Raw genomic sequence first — 23,816 nt, forward strand, 5'->3', positions numbered from 1 at the left:
TCGCCAGATTTAGCAACAAAGTCTCCAACTCGGTAACACTGCCCAAGGATCTTAAGGATCCAGGATCTTAAGAAGTCGTTCTGCGTGCGTGAATTGAATAAAAACACTTGTGTTGAGTTTTTCAAAACACAAGCCCCGCCTTTTCCGTTTTCACTCCCATTGGAAAGATGGGAGGGCCTGAGAGGCGGGGCTTAGTTGGTAGAGCAGGCGGGGTTTCGTGGGCTTCCACGGCCGAGAGGAAAGAAAGTGGAAAGTAGGAGAAATACCTGCATGGCCAATCTGCGATAAGTAAGTAGTCATTTTCTCTGTTTAATGTCTTGAAATGACTGTCGGACGACATGAGTGTGCGGGTTCATAGTTGGAGGTGGTGGAAGGGGAAAGAGAAGCTTGTGTGAGGGGGGGGGGGGTTAGCTGGTGTTCGTCGTGGATGGTCTCGTCAAACAATGGTGGAGAGAGGACGCGATGGTCGCCTCCTTTCTTTTCTTTTTGCTTTTTTTTTAAGTATTGGAGGTTTATTGTTGTCCCCCACGGAGAACACGTCGCTCCGAAGACTTCCACAGCAACGAAGACGAGCAAAGATGGAGCCAAGTGAAGTTAAAAAGGCGCTTCTACGCTGGTTCTGTTTAGTAGGCCGAAGCGGCACAATTTATCATGAATTAATTTTAAACCGCATGAATTCCTTTTCAAACAGGGAGGGACAGGGGGACAAGAAGCTAGCATTTTGGGTCATTCGGCACCAGGGTGGGCGGCCATTGTCTACTATTTCTGGCCCACAAATGACTAGTTTTTTTTTGTTCTTCTCTTAAACTCAATTGGCTTTTCATTCACACGCAACTTGGCTTCTGTGTTAAAATACACCCATAAAACTTCTGTAACGTTCACTTGTAGTCACCTTAAAACAGAAGCGAAGTGGACCACATTCACGTCTTGGTCCACTTTTTGACGTCTAGAGGCAGAAAAGACGCAATCAGACCTGACTCACAATCACAATATTACTACAAAGTGCATTTAAGGCACAATTTCTTGTACAAAATGAAGAAAAGGGGGTTTAAATACTCAAATATTTAAAATTTAAGCATCAGGTTAAATGCCACAATATTCCACGTATTACCTGTTTAATATATGTGTTTGTACTAGGTGTTTGTTTCCCTCAAAACTAAGAACAAGGGGTCTAAATATGAAAATATTAAAAAAAAAATGTAAGCCACATGTTCTATTTTCCATGTGTCTATTTCTAATGTCATATTTGTTGTCGATTATCATGGTCACCATCATTAGTGTAAACATTCTCATAGCAGAAAAACAGTGCACCGCGCACATACATGTCAAATATTAAACCGCACAGTTAATACATGATATTTGATGAAGTGCGTTTTGTTGCACAGAAACTGAGCATTTTTGTTAAACTAAAAACTAAAAGAGGCCCACTTTTTAGTTTGCTGATTTGTTTTTTTCCAATCATAACAATATTAGACCTTCTCATTGATAATAGATTGTGGACATATTATCAGTTGTTGGATACTATAAATAATTTATGGCAAGTATTGTAGCTTTCAGTAATAGAAACACGCCAACTTACACAGTTAAACCCCAAACAGAGTCTTTTTGTCATGTGACTAATGATTTTTTTTTGTTTTAGCAAATTAATAAAAGCTGTAAAGGACGCAACCGCAGATATTGCCGAGGCGTTTGCTTGTTGACGCCCATTTTTAGTGTTTAATGCTGCGAGACGTGCTAGTCTCGTTCTAAACAAGACAGTGACATTGTGGTCTAGTGTGATATAATAAGAATCCCAGATTTATCCAAATGAATAGAAATGATCATGGAGTCACCCAGGAAGTGCGTGTGTTTGCTGGCTTGATCAACGTTGGTGCATCAGTTAGCAGGATGACGCTAAAACTACACAAACTATTTCCACTCCACTTTGTAGAGGCGTGGTCGAGGAAGAGCTCGCATTGAGGAATTTATGACCACTTTTTTTTTCTTTGTTAGAGGAGCTACGCCGTGAATGGTACGGTCCACCCCGGAGCCAAGACCTGTTTGTTATAACAAAGTTGCCTACGAGATAACAAACAAAAAAATGCCACAAACAGGAATTTTGCGCAATGCTGGTTGACTTCCAAGTTGCTCAAATCTAATTTCACTCAATTATCCCTTAGAACAGTCCTACTACAGGCCTTACTCCGGTCATCATAAAAGATTCAGTAGAAGAGACCATGTTATAAGTCGCATTTTTACATTCTTAACCATCTATTAGGGGGGAAAAAACACTGCAGTATTTTCAACAGGACTGCAATCTATTAGTGGTGGGGGGCTTGGTTGTCAATCATGACATATGGGAGACAAGTGAGAAAAAACAGGCAAAACAAAAATTACTCTGACAGAAAAACTTTCTTCCGTCACTTGTGAGTGCCTTTGGGGGCGTGCCCACAAAAAGCACCCTTTCAGTGTCCAATAAGATCAGGAAAATTCCCTAGCTTTATTGTTAATTACTTTTTTTCAGAAACATAACATAGGGGTGTGTGAATACTAACTCATTAAATGTAGTAAACAAGTAACCAAGCTCTCAATTTTGCCCAAAAATCAGATTCACAGGGTTAGAATGTTCCTTTCCCCAATCCGATTGAGGTATCTTGTACCCGCTCAAACAGAAAGTTGTCAGGGTGCGTTCTTCTTCGTGGTGTTTTTCTTCTTCTGTTGTTTATTGGCGGTTGGCAAGCAGCTTTCGTGTGCATTAGCGCCATCTGTGGAACAGAATCTAAACCCTTCTATACGCCATTCACAAGTCCAGTTTTTCTTTAAAAAGAAAATATACAGTATTTTCTGGACTATAAGTCGCACAAGGCCAAAAAATGTGTAATTAGGTAGAAAAAAAACATACATAAGTCGTACTGGAGTATAAGTCGCATTTTTTGTCGGGTAATTTATTTTAAATACTTGACCAAAACAGACATTATGTCCTCTTGGAAGGCAAGTTGTAACAATAAAAGAATAGAGAACAGGCTGAATAGGTGTAAGATATGCTAACACAATGGTTATTTAGCTACACCAAAAATAAACATGAACAGAAAAGGTGTCCAGTGTTTATGTAACATAAACACTTTTTTCATTTATAAATCGCTCTGGAGTATAAGTCACAGGAACAGCCACCCTATAAAAAAAGTGCGACTTAGTCCGGAAAATACGGTATATATATAAAACATGTCCCGAGTTTAATTATAAAATATTAGCAAGATTGAATTTTAGCTTTTCCTGTTTGTTTCTTTCAGCGCATGCTCAGATATGACGTAACACGCAGCTCCAGACGTTCTTCAGTTTTAAAAATGGAGGCCAGCAATCGGTACTGGACTGCTGCGGAAAGTTTGTTTTTGATCCCAACTAAATTTCAAGACTGGATGAACAAAAACTGGCAATATGGAGTTATTCCAACAAGTGAAAGAAAAACTCGGGGAAGTCGGTATCACATGATGTTGGTGTTTACGTTTTACTGGGCATGCCCTATTGACTATTCTGTTTGATTATAGCGGCGCATGTAGACGAGATTGGAATATTCCTTTCCATGGATAGAGAAAAACTCATGTAAATGTGGCTAGTGACTGACGTCTTGAGAGATTTGACGTCACATATGATGATGGGTTGAAGTCCACTGAAGTCATTGAAGTTTGATGTGGATTTGATATTTTATCCAGAGCTTACTGGAGTAACGTTTTAGTGATTTTATTGTCCAGGATTTGGCCTTGGAAGAGGTTTCTTCAAGCTATAAATGCTTGTGGACATGGTGGAGGTGTACCTAATGATGTGGTCATGACACACCTGTTCTTGTTTGCTTGCCATGTGTGCGGGGGGTAGGGGGGGGGGGGGTCGCTGACAGTAGCAGTTGTCTTTTTTTTTTTTGGTTGAACTGATTGGAAACAGTGGATGATGGTGGTCTACTGGACGTGTGGTGGTGTGTGTGTGTGTGTGTTTACACGGTTGGTCACCTGGGCTTCAAATGGCTGCCGTACGAAGGCGGTCATGCAGGCGGCGCTGTGGTGTCGGGACCCCAGAATGCTTTGCTTTGCCGTGACAGCTGGCACCTCGGGTTGGCAATCAGCTGAGAAATGTCGGACGACAACTTGATGGCTGCCTGCTGATGTGTCATGTGACTTCATGGTGACCATTAAGATTCCACCTCGGCCTGGACCAATAGCTTCCATAAGTCAGCTCAGCTGTTTGGAAGTGTATGTCACATTATTATGGATGGAAATAGATTTTGATTCAGAACATCCACCTATAGAAAGTTGATGGGCTTCATTTTACCCGCCAGCGGATCTGTGTTTGTCGAAATGTCAACAAGTCAACAAGAAATACTACGACTAAAGGGTAGGGCTGAGTGATATGGACCAAAACTCATATCCCGATATATTTAGGTAGAATATTGATATATACGACATATCTCTGTATTTTTTCCATAAACTGAATTTAGACAAAAATCAAAGCCAAATGTGTGTGCAAAGTTTTATTCAAATGTAAACAATCTTGGAGAAAGATAGCCACTGAAATAAAATCGTGTATTCTCTTTTTTTAAATCAATGTAGAAAAAGTTAAATACTGTATTTTCTGGACTACAAGTCGCTCCGGAGTATCAGTCGCCATTTTTTGTGGGGGCATTTGTGTTCTGTTGTTCTCAGCTGTCTTTGTAAGCTAACGTCTACTGTTTAAACATTAAATTGTTAAGGAGTAGGAGATATCGGTATGAAAGTCACAAGAGCGCCCTCTTGTGGCTGTCTATGAAATTATATATATATATATATATACATATATATAATATACACATACATACACCGTATTATCTGGACTATAAGTCGCACTTTTTTCATTGGTTGGCTGTTCCTGTGACTTATACTCCAGAGCGACTTATAAATGAAAAAAGTGTTTATGTTACATAAACACTGGACACCTTTTCTGTTCACGTTTATTTTTGGTGTAGCTGAATAAGCATTGTGTTAGCATATCTTACACCTATTCAGCCTGTTCTCTATTCTGTTATTAATATTAGAACTTGCCTTCCAAGAGTACGTAATGTCTGTTTTGGTCAAGTAGTTTGGAAAATAAATTACCCGCAAAAAATGTGACTTATACTCCAGTGCGACTTATGTATGTTTTTTTTCTACCTAATTATGCATTTTTGGCCTTGTGCAACTTATACTCCGGAGCGACTTACAGTCCAGAAAATATGGTATATTTTAATTTATAATTTGCACCGGAGTATAAGTCGCAAGAACAGCCAAAAAAAGTGTGACTTATAGTCTGGAAAATACGGTATAATGTTCAATCTTCAGTGTAATCATGCTCCACTCACGCCAGGTTAGCGCTTCTATCTCACGTTCCCCATGACGACAGACGGTAAACTTGATTAATGCCGTCATAATATAGCAACCTTTATACCGTCTTTTTCGCTGTTCACTCCTGCTATGCAGCCTCTCCACCTGGGTATCTCCACTGGGATATCCGATCATTCCGCATAGCGAACGGATGCTAACAGCTGCTCCCGAGTGTCAACAATGGCGCAAGTGGGAAGCTACAAAGGCAATAACATGAACATCCATAGCTGCACACTTAAGGGGTCTGTATGGCACAAAGACAATAACAAAGTAATTAATAAAACACCATTAATCTCCAAATGCGCTGCAGGAGACACAGAGCTTGAAACATGTGACCTCTGCATCAAATCCGGTCTATATCGATATGAACGATATGCTTGTTTTTGATATAGTGATTAAAAGAAATTTAGATATTTTTTAAAATGTCGATATATATCGCTCAGCCCTACTTAAGGGCATTGGTTTCATTTTGTGCGGCCGTACATGTTCGATCGGCCAATAGGAGAAATCTGATCGTTTTGAACTCCTGTTTCATTTCTCGTAATTTCAAAATAAATGTTATCCGTGTGGTGTCTCGGCGTTCTTGGAAAGCCAGTGTACATTTGATAGCAGGCTGGTCTCTGCGGTTCATTATTTTACAGTAAACAGTGTTGTTGTACTGATGCTAGTAAATCACCTTTAAAAGCTTTTCAAAGTGACATGTCCTGAAAGCACTTTTATGAGCCTCACCGTAACGTCCTTTGTAATATTTCATACATTAGCCGCCTGGCAGCGCTTGGTGGTCGCTCTGACGACGATAAAGTTTCATTGCCCGCTTTTAGTTCTTGTATGCATCTCTTTGTGCAGTAAAGTTTTTGAAAAATGAATTAATGTCTTTAGCTCGGGGTTTGAGAGCGGAGCGGTGGATGAGGAGGAGAAGCGTGCTGATGAAGTAGGACACACAGAGATGAATAGGAAACCTAATACATGCCACCACTGGACCACACCTGTTTGGATCAAATGTTCTGCCATGTTCTCTCCGACTGTCTCGTACTACAATAGTGTCACAATAGTGCTTTGTCACCAGTGGTTTGGCTTGTTTGCACTCCAGAATGTGCAGAATTACAGACAAAGCAGCACCAGGCATCCCTCCATAGATGGATACTTTATTTATCTCCTGGAGAAATTCACAATTCCAGCAGCTCTATAAAATATCATAATCACTTCCTCTCAAATTAAAATAAAACAACCAAGGCAAGACATGACAAGAAAACTGATTATGGGATGCACTCAATTGTAATCTGATGCATGTTCAAATGAAATAAAACCATTACCATAATAATACACCATAATGATGATGCTAAGAGAAGTTGAATTGTGTGTTTTATATATTACGGGATGTCTTAGTAATTTTAGTAGTAGTAGTTTTAACGGTCAAAGGATTCAAACAGGAAACGCCACTTCACCAGTCATGTGGATGACCAAGTGACCTTCTCGTGTCCCTCTGTCCATTGTCCTCGCTCACAAACATCACTTGACATGGCGGGAATTGAATTTATCCCCCTCTGCATTGTTTGCAAACACAGGCGTCCAAAAGTAACAAGTGGAAACTTTTAAGCGAGAGAATCTTTGACACAAATGATCAGGGTTTCCCCCGAGGTTGTTTTGAAGCTGTAGTGGTGGGCTGCATGGGAGGCAGATTGCTGCCACCATGTCGTGCTGCTGCATCTGCATTTAGTGGCAGGATTTTTTTTATATTTAGATTTACTGTCAATAATAATGTCAACATTAGGGTGGTTTTCACAGGCTTGAACAACAAATGCATTAATTAACTTTAAATGCCTTTTCCTCCACTCCTTGTCTGTATAGTGGGGATTCTGGTGAATGCTTTTCAAAATAAAGAGTAGAAACGTTTTTATATTTTATAGATATTACGCTGCCCTGTAATGGACATATACTGCCTACAGAGAACATACTAACTCCTTATTTCTAAAATCTCAAATACTTAGCTTGCTGATATATCTCTATAGCTCAAACAGCTAAAATATGACAAAAAACAAAAAAACCCTAAACTGTATTATGGAAAGCAGGAAGTGAACAAATGTAACAGTTACCGATTGTAAAAGTACCAGAGGGAGGGGTAGGATTTAATAAGCTTTGCTTCTTCCTACTCCTTTTGGACATGTGGAACTGTGAACTGATTATGGGATGCACTCAATTGTAATCTGATGCATGTTCAAATGAAATAAAACCATTACTATATTACTTAACATTGTTTTCACAAACTAATGATGCATGTTCAAATGAAATAAAACCATTACTATATTACTTAACATTGTTTTCACAAACTAATTTCCAAGACATGGCGGCTTTTACTGAGCCATGGCGCCCGGCCACGATGACATCATGTGACATCATGACAGAGGCTTTGTGTTTAGTTAGCATCCAGCCTCGCTCGTCAGCTAGCTTTCTAGCCGTGTCAGCCAAATTTTTTAAAAACATTTCAATAAACTGCCATGAGACTTAATTTGTTAGACAAAAGTACACAGAAGGTTTTGCGTAGGGCTGCAATAAACAATTATTTTCTTAGTCGAGTAATCAGCTTGTTGAGTCGATTAATTGAGTCGCCGGTTAGACCGTAGACAGACTAGATCACTGTGACCCAAAAACCAACAGATACTGGTTCGGTCCGTAATATATTAAAGAGGCAAAAATGTTGATCACAGATCAGAGCTGATGTGTGTGTGAATATATTGTTTTGCCGAAAACACAAAATCACTCCGGATGACAAAGGAAATGAAAAAAATTTACATCTGAGAGGCTGAAATTAAAGGGTATTTACATTTTTTTATAAAAAAAAAACAATTAATTGAATATCAAAATAGTTGTCGATTAATTGTATAATCATTTAATCATCAAGTAATTGTTGACGCTCTAGATTTGAATGAGTGAATTAGTAACAGTTACTTTGTGTTTGGTTAGCTTCTAACCTGGCTAGTCAGCTAGCTTCTAGCAGTGTTAAATAAAATTTCAGTTAGGATTACAAATCTTACAAATGACATGTTTGTATGGTTAGCGAGCTAGCTTTGTCGCGTCTCTAATTTGCTAGTTTTCTAAATCTAATGTGTAAATAGAGACCATTTCCTTACTCCAAACACTCTAATTTCTACTCTACAGAGTGAAGTATTCGGTGTAGTATTTGTGAGTGTCATCAATAACACACATGCTAAACACACATGCTAACATTACTTCAGTTAGCCTATGGAAGAGTCTGTGTGGACGTCCTTAAAATGCATTTTTGTCTTAAGATATTAGGTATATTTTCATTCGTATACATGTTTGTCAGCTCAATTTCATATTGCGTATTGCATATATACATCAAGGCAATTCGTGCTTGGATGATTAAGTACAACTGAATGCCTTTCAGACTCATGGATCGGAGCCCAATGGTACTATTTTCCAGTATAAAATCAGCTCTAACTTTAATATTTGGGATAGAATTTTATCAACATTGCTATATCACAAGTCAATTATTTCCCCTGCTCGAATTGTGGCAACATAATAAAAAATCCTCAGAAGATATAATTACACTTGAAAATGGTTGTGTTATTTGGAATGCCCTACATGAGGTATGCATTGCAGGAGATTTGGATGTCTATTCTTGGTGGTTTAATTGCTCTCCAAGGTCGTTAGGAGCTCACAGAACCTCTTTGGAAATCCTTAATGTTTGCTACACATTCTTCAGTTGACGACGCGTCGAAAAGATATGCGATTCTCCACTTTAACAGGCTTTAACATAACAAAAGTCTCTTTTAGATAAGATAAGATATGCCTTTATTCGTCCCTCAGTTGGGGAAATTTGTATTGCGCAGCAGCAAGAGTACAGAAACAGTTAAGCAGTACAAAATACACAATATAGAAAAATAAACAATATAAACAACCCAAGTATTCACACAATCAACAGTTTTTTCCCAGAGTTACGTATATACAATACAGTATGCAGATAATATGAAACGAGATGAGATATATGACCAGTCTTTACACTGAGATCTTGCTAGTGAATTAATATGAGGCATTATGGGAATACTTCACATAGAACTTAGTATACTGCATTTAGAGCCTTAATATTGCACTTTAATATTTTGAAGAGAACAGTAAAACATAATGTGCTTTTTCCTGTCCTTGCATCAGATAAGTCAGTGATTTTTTTTTTATTTGCGCTTGTCGATGATCATGTTTCAATATTTGCACAGGAAGTGGATTTTAATACATTGGAGCTAATGGAAGATAAAACTGAGGTCAGGACCACATTAGAGTGTAAGGCAGCGCTTCGTTCCTCCCACAAGACCAATCAAGACCCTCCCATTTTAGACACACCCACCTTTTTTATCAACTAAGCAGCGTATGACAGCCTGACATCCGTCATGGCGGCTCGGCATGTATTTTGGTGGGTTTTCAGCAGCATGGCGGTGAGTAGCAGAGGGCGGCGTGAGGTCATGTTTCCACAGCAACTGTCAACCGACGACCCCACCCCGCCCCACTCCCTCCTCCCAGCTGAACGCCCTCTTTCATCGCCATGGCGGCATAGAGGCCCGGTTACCAGGGGAGACGAGGGCAGCGTGGGAGGGAATGTGAGACCAGGAAAGGCCAAACTAGTTTTTGTGGAGACACAGTAATCCAATATGGCCGCCATTGTGTAGACGGTGCAGTCGCGTGATGACCAACCGTCGCCAAGACCTGGCAGGATGTGGCGCTGGCACACGTAGCCAACATGAACGTCTTCGGGGTTTAGTGGGTTTATGTGCCACAGGGTCGCACGGCAACTGGTGGGCGAGGGACATGGAAGGGGGGGATTGATTCCCACGGTGCGGGTGATGGGACACATTATGGTTCTAGTGACACTATACCAGCTGTCCGTGAGAGCTTGATGTCATCAAACCAACAGAAGAAGTTATATACTGCATATAAGGGTGAACGAAAATACATTTCTGGGGATCACAATAGATGAAAATATGAGCTGGAAACCTCATATTACAAATATACAACATAAGGTGGCAAGAAATATTTCAATATTGAACAAAGCAAAATTTGTTCTCGATCAGAAATCACTCCACACTCTTTATTGCTCTCTGGTTCTACCATATCTTACTTATTGTGTGGAAATATGGGCTAATAACTATAAAAGCAATCTTCACTCGCTAAATGTACTGCAAAAAAGGTCAGTAAGGATAATTCATAATGCCGCCTACAGAGAACATACTAACTCCTTATTTCTAAAATCACAAATACTTCAACTTGCTGATATAGTTCATCTCCAAACAGCTAAAATAATGCATAAGGCTAAAAATAACCAATTAGCTAAAAATGTCATCCAATACTTCTCTACAAGAGAGGAGAAATATGATCTCAGGGAAGAAGTACATTTGAAACACTTCTATGCTAGGACTACGTTATGCTAGCCATAGCATTTCAGTATGTGGAATCAAACTATGGAATGGATTGAGTAAGGACCTCAAACAATGCACAACGATGAGCCAATTCAAGAAACAATACAAGCAGTTGATGTTTGCTAAATACAAGGATGAAGAGTCTTGAACCAGTCATGATGTGCTATATATATCACTATATTGACACTTACTATGGTACCCATTATGGCATTGGATGCTCATATCACCTCCTACTTCGGTACGAGGTACATTATTAAAAAAACAAAAAACAAAACTTAAACTGTATTATGGAAAGCAGGTAGTGAACAAATGTAACAGTTAGTGATTGTAAAAGTACCAGATGGAGGGGTAGGATTTAATAAGCTTTGCTTCTTCCTACTCCTTTTGGACATGTGGAACTGTGTACTGATTATGGGATGCACTCAATTGTAATCTGATGCATGTTCAAATGAAATAAAACCATTACCATTACCATAGCATAGCTAGCTGCCGAAGTGAACTAGGCTGTGTTTGAAAGTGCATACTTACCTACTAGTCATACTATGAGTATGCAGTGTGTCTACACTGGCAGTATGCGATTTTTGAGTATGCGAGAAGTTCCCGGACGCACACTGCATTCTGCAGAAATGTTGAGTATGCATCATCAGCTTACTAACCACACTCAAATTACCCAGGATGCAACGTGACGTGACATCACCGCAAAAAAAAACAGCAGCAGGATGGACCAAACAGCGGTGTCAAGCAGAATATATTGGGAGTTGGTTCGCTTATTTTCAAAGTAAAAGCAGTGATTTATCACAATGTTTTTTTTGTATGAGAAAAGTAAGGGGGTGTTTTATTTTGTGAAATAACCGGAAGTACGTTGCTCCTTTAGGCGAGCTCAAACTTTGCCGAATTCGTCCGAATACAAAATTGTAAACGGTTGGTTTTTAGACAAATAAATGGAACACTCTGTCTGATTTAAAAAAAAAAAAACTCAATAAAGTGATGTATTTACAGAGTTTAGAGCTAAATTGAAATCAGCTTCAGCTTAACCCGCAATGAATTGTGGGTTATCATGTAGTACGTTATAGTGTACATGCTTTGCATACTGTCTGATGGTTTGGATATGCAGTATGAAGTGTGGATAGTATGGGCATGGAAGTATGTAGTAGTTAGTATGCGGTTTCGAACACAACCCTAGTTTGCCTCTGCAATCGAATTATTCTAAACTTAAGAAGAAAGATGTCCATTTAAAGGGGCTGCACAGCAGTCGAGTGGTTAGCGCACAGACCTCACAGCTAGGAGATCAGGGTTCAATCCCACCCTTGGCCATTTCTAGGTGGAGTTTGCATGTTCTCCCCGTGCATGCGTGGCTTTTCTCCGGGTACTCCGGTTTCCTCCCACATTCCAAAAAACATGCTAGGTTAATTGGTGACTCCAAATTGTCCATAGGTATGAATGTGAGTGTGAATGGTTGTTTGTCTATATGTGCCCTGCGATTGGCTGGCCACCAGTCCAAGGTGTACCCCACCTCTTGCCCGAAGACAGCTGGGATAGGCTCCAGCACCCCCCGTGACCGTCGTGAGGAAAAAGCGGTAGAAAATGAATGAATGAATGTCCATTTAAAACTGGGCTATTTCGGCTCAGATGCAACTGTCTGTTTTCTGAGAACTGAGTGCAAACACACATGTCAAGGTAAATGCAGAAAGGTCTCTGGAAATAAACATCCCAGTGCTCTACTATTAATGTTACAGAATAACGTAGAGGAGTAAACATGGCGGAAGGTGGGAGCCATTCCTGTCACATGAAAGAAGGCTGCTGATAATGTCGCCAGATGGTTAAAAGCGTGAGTGATTCAGACTGTAAAAACTCAACTTGTTTTATTGGAGGGAAGCACAGCAAGGTACCTTTTAGCTTTTAGCATAACATTAGCTCACCTGTTCTAAACATGTATATATACATGTATATAATACATGTTAGTTGATCTACTGTGGAAACTTTTCAGGGAGCTATTTAAGTTTTTATTCAACTTCTAAGAGAACTCCATACTCTTCTGTTTGGTTAATAAACATACTTTAGGCAGTTAACCCCTTGGGCGCCAGAGTTTTTTCCCCTCTAGAAAATATTCAGTTTGATATTACTATATCAAATGGTAGCTTGAAAATGGTTAGAGATAGAGACATACCGAAAATGAGAAAAATCATCAGTATGAGCTACGTTTTGTGATGGGAATAAATGCACTAATTTCTATGCTATTAGAAGCGCATTTCCTTATTCTCTCATTTCCATATTCCGTGTTTTATTTAAATTTTTGTACAATCCCACCACCCCTGTAACATATCGCTGTTTTGACCACCCGTGCTACACGCACCATACGTTGTCATTCACAAACTCCATGGTGAAGCTCCAAAATGTGCTGCTTTGTGAACCGTCATGGCGGCCAGACGCACTGCAGCCAGCAGCCTTGGGCTTCCTTGTACATAGCACTCATTCAGTTCATTCAACTTCCTTAACCCTTAGATGCATAAGTGGGTCAAAAATGACCCGGTCAGGTTGTTTTCTTGAAATATCTTTGTGATTAAAAATTGCTGTCATTTCATATTCCAGGTATTCCTCAAAATACATGTTTTTGATATCATGCCATTCAAATTTTTAACTTACCTTTTATACATTTGAAGCAATTTTAGTTTTTGTGTTACTACCCCAACCTTCCATAAGTGGGTCAAAAATGACCCGGTCAGCATGTTTTTGGAATGTGGGAGGAAACCGGAGTACCCGGAGAAAACCCACAAACTCCACACAGAGAGTGAGTTAAAATATGATTGGTGGAAAGGTGTGTGCGTCGTATCCATCAGCTTGCTTTCATGCGACTGCTATTGTGGTATGAAAGTGCCATGTATTTTGCTCAGTTAGGCAATGATGGGATGTAACCCCCCCACCCCCCCAGACCTCCAGCAAAAGATTCAAAATATGTCAGTCCCAGCTGCACAGTCACAGGCTTCAAAGGTAAAAAGGGTCATCATCGTCTTAATGGACTTTTGTACGTTTGCCTTTCAGGGTACGGCCACCTCATTTCTCCCTGCCTCAACTCTCTTACCCGCCGTCCTCTCCCGCCCCTCTCTTCCTCTTCCCTCTCCTCCTCCTCCTCCTCTCTGTAGACTCCCCCTGGTCCCTCCCGCCCTCTACCTCCTTCTCCCGCATCCCCCTCCTCGGCCTCCAAGATAGATTCCCTCAGGAGCAAGGTTGACCTGCTCAAGTTGCCCCTGGCCCTCACCACCAAGTCCATCTCCGAGCGCAAGAGCCAGCTGGGAGGCGTCGGCAAGCAGTGCGGCACGGGGGGAGGAGGAGGAGGCGGGGCTCGTAAAGCCCGCTCACCGCTGAGCCGAGACATGGACAACGAGTCGCAGTACTCGGGATACTCGTACAAGTCATCTCACTCACGGAGCTCTCGCAAACACAGGTGGGTGGTTTGTTATTTCTTAAAGGAAAACTGCACTTTTTTTGGAATTTCCCCCATCAACCACAATCCTTATGTTAAGGATTGGAAGGTAATAATTTTATTTCCATTTTCTGTACATTCTAAGAAAAGAAAATGAGTTGGTATGAATTAGGGTTGGGCAATATGGACCTTAGCATACATTACAATATTTTTTTTTAATTCTTTTATAAAAAGCTACAAACCTTACCCCATATAATGAAATACACTCTCGAAATTGTGAAGCACATTTAGTCTAATTTCAATCTCTGCACACATTGTTACAAAATCTTCAAGCAACTGTCATGCCTGTGCTTCTGATGAAGGAAGATGTAGTCACCCATGCAATTCCAACTGCATTTGTAGATATTTTTATGACACTCCTGTTTACACAGTTAGACGGCAAACGGTGCTTTTATTCTGAAGGCCAGTAGTCCGCCGCAGCGCACAACTCGGTTTATGTTCCTAATTTATACCGGCATAAGTCATTTTGTTACCATTGGAAGACTACTATATATCAACTAATTAACAAAGCATTATTAGAGCCCTGTAGACATGACAAAACACGACTATAGTCACATTTATACTCTTTTTATTTACAACATATTGCGCAACTGCAGGGTCTCGAGACACATGCAAACTCGCAAACTAGAGAGCTAGCGACCTAAACGGTAGCCTCCAAGTTATTTCCTTTATCCTTTAAATAGCCTAAAACTTACCACTTCCACACGGATAGGGAGGATAACTATTAACAGTTATTTAACCTTTAACATGAACATTAATCAAACGTAATAATTTTTTCTGGGTACATGATACCATACAGCATCCATATCAAACTTGCGCGGTCCGCACTAACATTAAACTTTCATATCAAGGCGGGGGCCTCAAACTAGTGTGGCCCGCGGGCCGCATGTTTGAGACCCCTGGATTAAACCATTAGCAAAACTTCTTTTCTAGCTCATTGATTTCACGTACTAGTCCAGGAGCTTATGCTACTTCTGTCAACAATAGCAGCATAGAAACATCGACGACACTTACAATGTCCGTTCTCATTGGGATGGCTTTGTCTTCCAGCACAAGACTGCTCCGGTCCTCAGGTAAAAAAAAATGAGCATCTTGTCGAGCCTTTGTAGCGAAATTGAGAGTATCCAGTCTGTGAGTGTGTTAGCTGCTACGATCACAATATTTCTGTAGATTGGTTAATATACACTGTTGCCATTTATTTTGTTAGCGTTTTAATGTGCACTGTTAGCTAGCTCATACTTTTTTCTCGGTAGAACCCATAGAAAAGGGAAAGAAATCTGTCCATCCTTTTTCTGTACCGGTTATCCTCACAAGGGTCGCGGGTATGCTGGAGCCTATCCCAGCTGTCTTCGGGCGAGAGGCGGGGTACACCCGGTGTACCCCGCTGGTGGCCAGTCAATCACAGGGCACATATAGTGTTCATGTTCATTCACATAACAACTGTGAATAATGGGCAAAATTCCAAAAAAAGTGCAGTTTTTCTTCAGGGTGTAATAAAGAGAACCTTCTGTGAGGGGAAGTGATGTCATCAAGTGACCTACTTTGTCACCCAGGGAACGGAGGGATCGCCATCGTTCCAAAAGCAGAGACGGGAGCAGCCGTGGAGACAAATCAGTGACAATTCAGACACCCGGAGAGCCACTGCTCGATGCCGAGTCGACACGCGGAGACGAGAGGGTCAGTACCAACCTTCGTCTACACCTGGGGTGTCCAATCTTTTTCCACAATAGAAGGTCTGGAGGCCACGTTCATATTCTTCACATGAACTCATTCATTCCTATCTCTTCCATGCTACACTGCTCCAAGCCTTTTCACTTCCTGGTTGCTGCAGAGCTTTTACAAGGCAAAGATACACACAAAGGTCTCATAGAAAGCACTTCTGGTACCTTGTGGCCGTTTTACGGCTTAAAATTGCACTAAACATTCATTCATTCATTCATTTTCTACCGCTTTTTCCTCACGAGGGTTGCGGGGGATGCTGGAGCCTATCCCAGCTGTCTATGGGCGAGAGGCGGGGTACACCCTGGACTGGTCGCCAGACAATCACAGGGCACATATGGACAAACAACCATTCACACTCACATTCATACCTATGGACAATTTGGAGTCACCAATTAACCTAGCATGTTTTTGGAATGTGGGAGGAAACCCACGCATGCACTGGAAGAACATGCAAACTCCACACAGAGATGGCCGAGGGTGGAATTGAACCCTGGTCTCCTAGCTGTGAGGTCTGCGCGCTAACCACTGCGCGCCGTGCCGCCCCTGCACTAAACATATGATCTTCTATTGTGTGGTTGCCTCTTTTTTCCTCATGGAAAAACAAAAATGTATGGGAGTGAGTGGTCGGGTTGAAAAAAACATAACTACGTCTTTGGTAGTGAATAAGTTAAACATGTTTACTATCATTATTGCACCTTCACAAAATATATCTGCATATCCTGGATATTCACAGTATGTCCCTTTTCCTTGTCTGACAGGATGACAATTGGGGTGAGACCACCACAGTGGTCACAGGGACGTCAGAGCACAGCATCTCCAACGAGGACCTGACCCGCGTTACCAAAGACTTGGAGGAGTCAACCCCTCTGGAGTGCAAGCGTTTCGTGGGTCCGGCACTGGGCGGATGCCTGAGTTTCTTCGCCCTGGTCACACCGCTGGCCTTCCTCATCCTGCCACAGGTGCTGTGGCGTGACGCCTTGGAGCCGTGCGGCACGCCATGCGAGGGCCTCTATGTGTCGCTGGCCTTCAAGCTCCTTGTCCTGCTCATCTCCTCTTGGGCGCTCTTCCTGCGGCCACCTCGCGCCACCCTGCCACGCTTTTTCGTCTTCCGCTGCCTGCTGATGGTGTTGGTCTTCCTCTTCGTTGCATCCTACTGGCTCTTCTACGGCGTACGCGTGTTGGAGCCTCGTGAGCGTGACTACAGGGGCATCGTAGAGTACGCCGCCTCGCTGGTGGACGCCCTGCTCTTCATCCAGTACCTGGCGCTGGTGCTGCTGGAGGTCAGACACCTGCAGCCTGCCTTCTGCCTCAAAGTGGTGCGCAGCACAGATGGAGCCAGCCGCTTCTACAACGTGGGTCATCTCAGGTTAGTGTGTGGACACGTCAACATGGAATTCTTTTTGCACGAATCCTAAATTAAATCGAAGTGCGCTCTAGTATTCAGCGGGCGGCTGTCTGGGTGTTGGACCATTACTACAACGACTTTCCCGTCTATAACCCCGCCCTCGTAAACCTGCCCAAGTCCATTCTGTCCAAGAAGATGACAGGCTTCAAAGTTTACTCTCTGGACGGTAAAAATAACTTCAGCTTAACTCCTCAAAAGGCAGACATCGGCATGCTGATGCTAATAATACACCTTTTTGTGCAGAAACCACCACCAATAACTCCACAGGCCAATCACGGGCCATGATTGCCGCTGCTGCCAGGAGGCGAGATAACTCCCACAACGAGTTTTACTATGAGGAGGCCGAGATGGACCGCAGGATCCGCAAACGTAAAGCCAGGTCAGACTCCCTCAGCGCACAAGTTAGCTTGTAGCGGGCCTATAAATACTGCATGTAGTGAACCTAACTATTCAGTAGGGGTGGCTGCAGCTCTAATAGGCTTGACTTACTACAGTGGATTCATTGTTTTTCTAAATCAAAACCTTTGTTTTTATTTGTGGGAAAACATGCCATGCATTTTGTACTTTTAATCTCCATAATAAGGCCATTTATGCACCAGCAAATACAAATAGACGGTGTGGACATTGAAAGGGTGAAGGAAAATACATTTCTGGGGATCACAATAGATGAAAATATGAGCTGGAAACCTCATATTACAAATATACAACATAAGGTGGCCAGAAATATTTCAATATTGAACAAAGCAAAATTTGTTCTCAATCAGAAATCACTCCACACTCTATTGCTCTCTGGTTCTACCATATCTTACTTATTGTGTGGAAATATGGGCTAATAACTATAAAAGCAATCTTCACTCGCTAAATGTACTGCAAAAAAAGGTCAGTAAGGATAATTCATAATGCCGCCTACAGAGAACATACTAACTCCTTATTTCTAAAATCACAAATACTTCAACTTGCTGATATAGTTCATCTTCAAACAGCTAAAATAATGCATAAGGCTAAAAAACAACCAATTAGCTAAAAATGTCATCCAATACTTCTCTACAAGAGAGGAGAAATATGATCTCAGGGAAGAAGTACATTTGAAACACTTCTATGCTAGGACTACGTTATGCTAGCCATAGCATTTCAGTATGTGGAATCAAACTATGGAATGGATTGAGTAAGGACCTCAAACAATGCACAACGATGAGCCAATTCAAGAAACAATACAAGCAGTTGATGTTTGCTAAATACAAGGATGAAGAGTCTTGAACCAGTCATGATGTGCTATATATATATCACTATATTGACACTTACTATGGTACCCATTATGGCATTGGATGCTTATATCACCTCCTACTTCGGTACGAGGTACATTATTAAAAAAAACAAAAAAACCTTAAACTGTATTATGGAAAGCAGGAAGTGAACAAATGTAACAGTTAGTGATTGTGAAAGTACCAGGTGGAGGGGTAGGATTTAATAAGCTTTGCTTCTTCCTACTCCTTTTGGACATGTGGAACTGTGAACTGATTATGGGATGCACTCAATTGTAATCTGATGCATGTTCAAATGAAATTAAACCATTACCATTTATTAGTCAAACCCATCTCATCTGCCCTATACTGGTAAAGCTTTCACAGAAAATACTGTATGCAGGTATCGAAATGAAGCTTGCACACTAATATACATGCACAACAATACTGCTTTATACAAATGTAAAAAGTGCACGGCAGCAGGAAGTTACCCAGCATGCCTTGCAGGTCATACATAGTATTGTTTTGCATAAATGCTTCTATTCCTATAACCACAACGTCCATTCATGGCCCGTTTTAACTGGTGAGCTGCAATTTGCATCATTCATATGAAAGTACCTAACGTACATCTTTGACCTTCTGGTGGCCTTCTACTACCTGTTGGAGACCCAAATAGTAAAGTCTTCTGTGAGGATGGGTATTATCTATGCTTTGCTGAGGGTTATATAAGACTACTAAGCAATAGCCTTATTATAGGATAGCTAATGAAGATTAGCCATCATATTATCTGTGAGGAAAAAAAGACCCTTGTAGGTAACCTTCTACTCTGCCTCCTGCCAGGTTGGTGGTGGCGGTGGAAGAGGCCTTCACCCACATCAAGCGTCTCCACGAGGAAGAGGCTTCCTCATCTCCCAAACATCCCCGCGAGGTGATGGACCCCCGGGAGGCGGCGCAGGCCATTTTCGCACCAATGGCGCGGGCCATGCAGAAGTACTTGAGGACCACACGCCAGCAGGCCTTCCACAGCATGGAGAGCATCCTCACGCACCTGCAGTTCTGCATCACGCACAACATGACGCCCAAGGTTGGCTTTCACTTAGGAGCCTTTACGGTGGTGTGAAAAAGTTTGGGCACCCCTAATCATTTTCGTGAGTTTCCTCTATAAGCCATTCCAGTGAAATATATCATATAGTAGACTAACACATTCATAGATGAGAAGGGAAATCAAGTTCATAGGATTTACAGGAAGTGTGCAAAAGTAGGCAGGTGTCAACAAAAAAATGACATCAATATTTAGTTGATCCTCCTTTTACAGATATAAATGCTTCCAATGAGGGTCTGGATTCTGGTTGAAGGTATTTTTAACCATTCTTCTTTCCAAAACATCTCCAGTTGAGTCAGGTTTGATGGTTTCCGAGCATGGACAGCCCGTTTTAAATCACCAATAATATTTAGGTCTGGGGACTGAGGTGGCCATTCCAGTTCTTCTGCAGTGTTTAGGGTCATTGTCTTGTTGGAAGTATCCAGCCCCAACTTCAACTTTGTCACTGATTCTTGAACACTGTTGGCAACAATCTGCTGAAACTGACTGGAATCCATGCCACCTTCAAGTTGAAGATTTCCAGTACCTGCACTGGCCACACAGGCCCACAGCATGATGGAACCACCACCAAATGTTACTGTGGGTAGCAAGTGTTTGTCTTGGAATGCTGTGTTCTTCATCCGTCATGCATACCGCCCCTTGTTATGCCCAAATAACTCCATTTTACTTCCATCGGTCCACAGCACCAAAATGAAGCTGGCTTGTCCAAATGTGCTTTAGCATACCTCAAGCTACTCCGTGTATGGCACGTGCGCAGAAAAGGCTTCTTCTTCATGACTTTTCCAGGATGGCTGAATAGTTGAAGGTTGCACGGTGACGCCATCTGCACCAAGATCATGTTGTAGGTCTTTGGAGCTTGACTTTGGGTTGAGTTTAACTGTTCTCACCATCCTTCCCCGCTGCTTATCTGAGATTTTTCTTGGCCCGCCACTCCGGCCCTTAACTAGAACTGTCCCTGTGGGCTTCCATTCCATGGAACCTGACAACTGAAATCTCTGAGCTAGCGTTTGTATCCTTCCCCTAAACCATGATGTTGAACAATATTTGCTTTCAGGTCATTTGACAGTTGTTTTAGGCTACCGTGGTGCTACTCTTTGGAGAAGATGCAAAGAGGAGGCCAACTTGCAATTGGCCACCTTAAATACCCTTTCTCATGATTGGCTCCACTTCATGTGCGAGCTTACCAAACAAATTTGGTATTCCAATAATAATTATTAAATGTATTCAAATCAATAAAACAGGGTGCCCAAATTTATGCACCTGCCTACTTTTTAATAATTATTGCACACTTTCTGCAAGTGCTATAAACTTAATTCTACCACTCATTTATCACTGTGTTGGTCTGCTGTATGATACGTATATTTAACTGGAATATATATATATATATATATATATATATATATATATATACACATACACATACATAAAGGAAAATCTTGAAAATACCTAACGTTTTCATACCACTGTTTATGTGGTGAAACAGCAGTCTTATTTATTCCTCAGCTGACTCACAAAATAAAGAAAATAATGGCCTCAATTCGTAATAGCCGCCTCTAATAGGTAATACGTAATAACAGTTGCTACCACTAGAGGGCACTATTTACCTTTTCAATGACGGCTAATAGCAGCCAGTGTTTAGGGGGCCATTTTTTCATCAAATTACGTTGTACTATATTATTAAAGCCAATATAGAACAAGAATATTAATTAATGTTTATATGGATGAATACAATTTGTGCATACATTTCAGAAATGAAAATGATCTAATATTAATATTTTTCATAAGTAAATATTACATGATATGACATTGTATAATTATGAGGTGTCAGAAAGGTTCCATTGTCACTTTGTGACACCAGTCCTGGAACTTTTCTGACAAACCTCGTATGAGATTAAATGAGTACTACTATATACAGTATACTCGTATATATTTGACAATGACCCCCGCCTCTTGCCCTAAGTCAGACGGGCTAGGCTCCAGCATACCACCGCACCCTAGTGAGAATAAGCGGCATAGAAAATGGATGGATGTTTTACAATGTCTTCCTGTCCAGGCTTTCTTGGAGCGTTACCTCAGCCCAGGGCCCACCATGCAGTACCAGCAGCACAACGGCAGGGGGCGCCAGTGGACCCTGGTGAGCGAGGAGCCGGTGACCTCGGCCCTGCGTCAGGGCTTGGTCTTCTCCCTGCGGCGGATGGACTTCTCGCTGGTCGTCACGGTGACACCCCTCCCCTTCCTGCGCCTCAGCGAGGAGTTCATCGACCCCAAGAGCCACAAGTTTGTCATGCGGCTGCAGTCGGAGACATCCGTGTGAAAAGACATTCTCGTGTACCCCCCCCCCCCCCCCCTCTCTGCTGAATGCAGCGGGATGTGTCGGACGCTCGGGCCACCACCCCCTCCCCCCGCCTCATGTCTGTCACACCTGAATCAGCTCGATGATTGTCTCTGACGTTGATGCCTTGACTCCCCTTTTTCCTGTGCTGTTGCAGCACGCTGTAAAAACTCTTTTTATAAAGGCGCCTTTATTGGGTCATTATGTTGTAACCACTGAACTCCGGGGGGGGGGTCACGGCGGCGAGGAAGTGTCTTCCCGTCTTTAAAATATGTGACAGCCACGGCGACACACCACTGCCCTCCTGCTGGTTCTTGTCACCATTTTAATTTTTTTACATTAAATACTCACAGAATGTAGCATCATGTGCTAAAAGGACACTTTATATCTTCATGTTTTCTTCCTAACATCAACAGTTTAACCCAAAAGCGACTTTACACTTGGTACTAACATGCAATCTTTGTGTGCTTTTTTTTTAATCCCTCTAAAAAAACACAACAATGTGACACTATGTCTGAAAGCTAATATAGCTTTAATAACAAATCACAATATTATGCAAGAATTCATTTATTTAGAAATATTTCCAGGTTGTTAGCTTACAGTGCTCGCTAAATGAGCTGCTCTGTTTTGTTGACCTTTCCTTTTTTAGCTAATTTATTCTGCCATCAACATCTAAATGCGTTTTAATTAACCGATTAATTTCTCGCAGCCACCTTCTTGGTACCTTTGCAAATGTTTTTATGACCGAGCGGAAGCTTTTGTTTGCACTTCTGCAAAGGCTCAAAGTGGACCGTAAGCTCCCCGTCGCCTTAACGTGTGGTCACTTCAAGGTCTGTCACATTTCCGAAAAAAACATCAAACCCACTGGACGTCTCATCCGTGTTTTTCCATGAAAGAATGCACAGCAGGAGTTCTTTAGGGCTCTTTTTTTGAAAATAACTTGTTTTCGTATCATTTTCTTTTATAAGGTGCCTAAGTTATGATGCAATTTTTCCTCTGAATGTTTTTACCTTTTTAAAAACAAGTGGCCTGTACAAAACAAAAAATAATGTAGAGTTGTCTTTTTAGTTTTTTTTCCTTTTAACTGTCTAGCTTGTATAGCGTGTTAGGTATTTTTCCACTATTAAACCATTATTCCTTAAGAAGTCATTGGGTCTTGTCTTGTGAACTGCCAGCGTCCTGTTGAAAACAAAGTCTTTATCACACAAATGAGGGCCTTTAGACGCCCCTGCACAACCTGAAGCGTCTTTCTTCCATTGAGGCGAAAAAGCACCACCTCTGTGCTGTATGGAAAGGTGGTATCTCCATCCATATACACATCCAGTCCCAGTTTAATTGATGCGCCTGATCATTTTTATTGATTCAAAGTTATTTTTTTTGTTGGTATATTTTGTATGGCATTTATGAAAGGCAAAACTAATATTTTCACTGTGCATTAAACAAACGACATATAAAGGTAAACTTAAAATGTTCGCAACTACCGTATGACTAATAGTTTTTAAGGCAGGGGTCTCAAACTCAATTTACTTGGGGGCCACTGGAGCTAGGGTCTGGGTGAGACTGGGCCGCATCAGGTCTCCCCCCCCCCCCCCCCCCCCCCCCCCCCCCCAAAAAAAAACGTATTTATCAAAAACAGAAAAATATACAAACTTTTTCAGTGCTTTGGTTCCAATTTTCTACAATAAAAGCACTGATAAAACATTCCACTGTTCTCAAATATCTTTATTTTTCTGCACAAAATAAG

The 23,816-nt window shown here is 41.5% G+C and overlaps 1 protein-coding gene across 1 annotated transcript; it reads left to right on the top strand.

The window, feature by feature from the left end:
* Nucleotides 1-153: 153 nt before the first annotated feature.
* Nucleotides 154-23,253, top strand: vangl2 (VANGL planar cell polarity protein 2). Its single transcript, XM_058081984.1, has 8 exons — nt 154-288; nt 13,829-14,231; nt 15,824-15,947; nt 16,751-17,358; nt 17,430-17,563; nt 17,641-17,776; nt 19,479-19,722; nt 21,794-23,253. The coding sequence occupies exons 2-8, from the start codon at nt 14,161-14,163 to the stop codon at nt 22,052-22,054; spliced, it is 1,578 nt and encodes a 525-aa protein (XP_057937967.1). The 5' UTR covers nt 154-288; nt 13,829-14,160; the 3' UTR covers nt 22,055-23,253.
* Nucleotides 23,254-23,816: the final 563 nt, after the last annotated feature.

The sequence above is a fragment of the Doryrhamphus excisus genome, chromosome 1 (assembly GCF_030265055.1).
Source record: "Doryrhamphus excisus isolate RoL2022-K1 chromosome 1, RoL_Dexc_1.0, whole genome shotgun sequence".
NCBI classification, from domain to species: domain Eukaryota; kingdom Metazoa; phylum Chordata; class Actinopteri; order Syngnathiformes; family Syngnathidae; genus Doryrhamphus; species Doryrhamphus excisus.

Bases quoted from the DNA above. Each gene is read 5' to 3' on its own strand.
- vangl2 (XM_058081984.1), top strand. From the start codon at position 14,161: ATGGACAACGAGTCGCAGTACTCGGGATACTCGTACAAGTCATCTCAC. The intron at 17,777-19,478 runs GTCAGACTCCCT...GCCTCCTGCCAG, and splicing joins ATCCGCAAACGTAAAGCCAG to GTTGGTGGTGGCGGTGGAAG. The intron at 19,723-21,793 runs GTTGGCTTTCAC...CTTCCTGTCCAG, and splicing joins CGCACAACATGACGCCCAAG to GCTTTCTTGGAGCGTTACCT.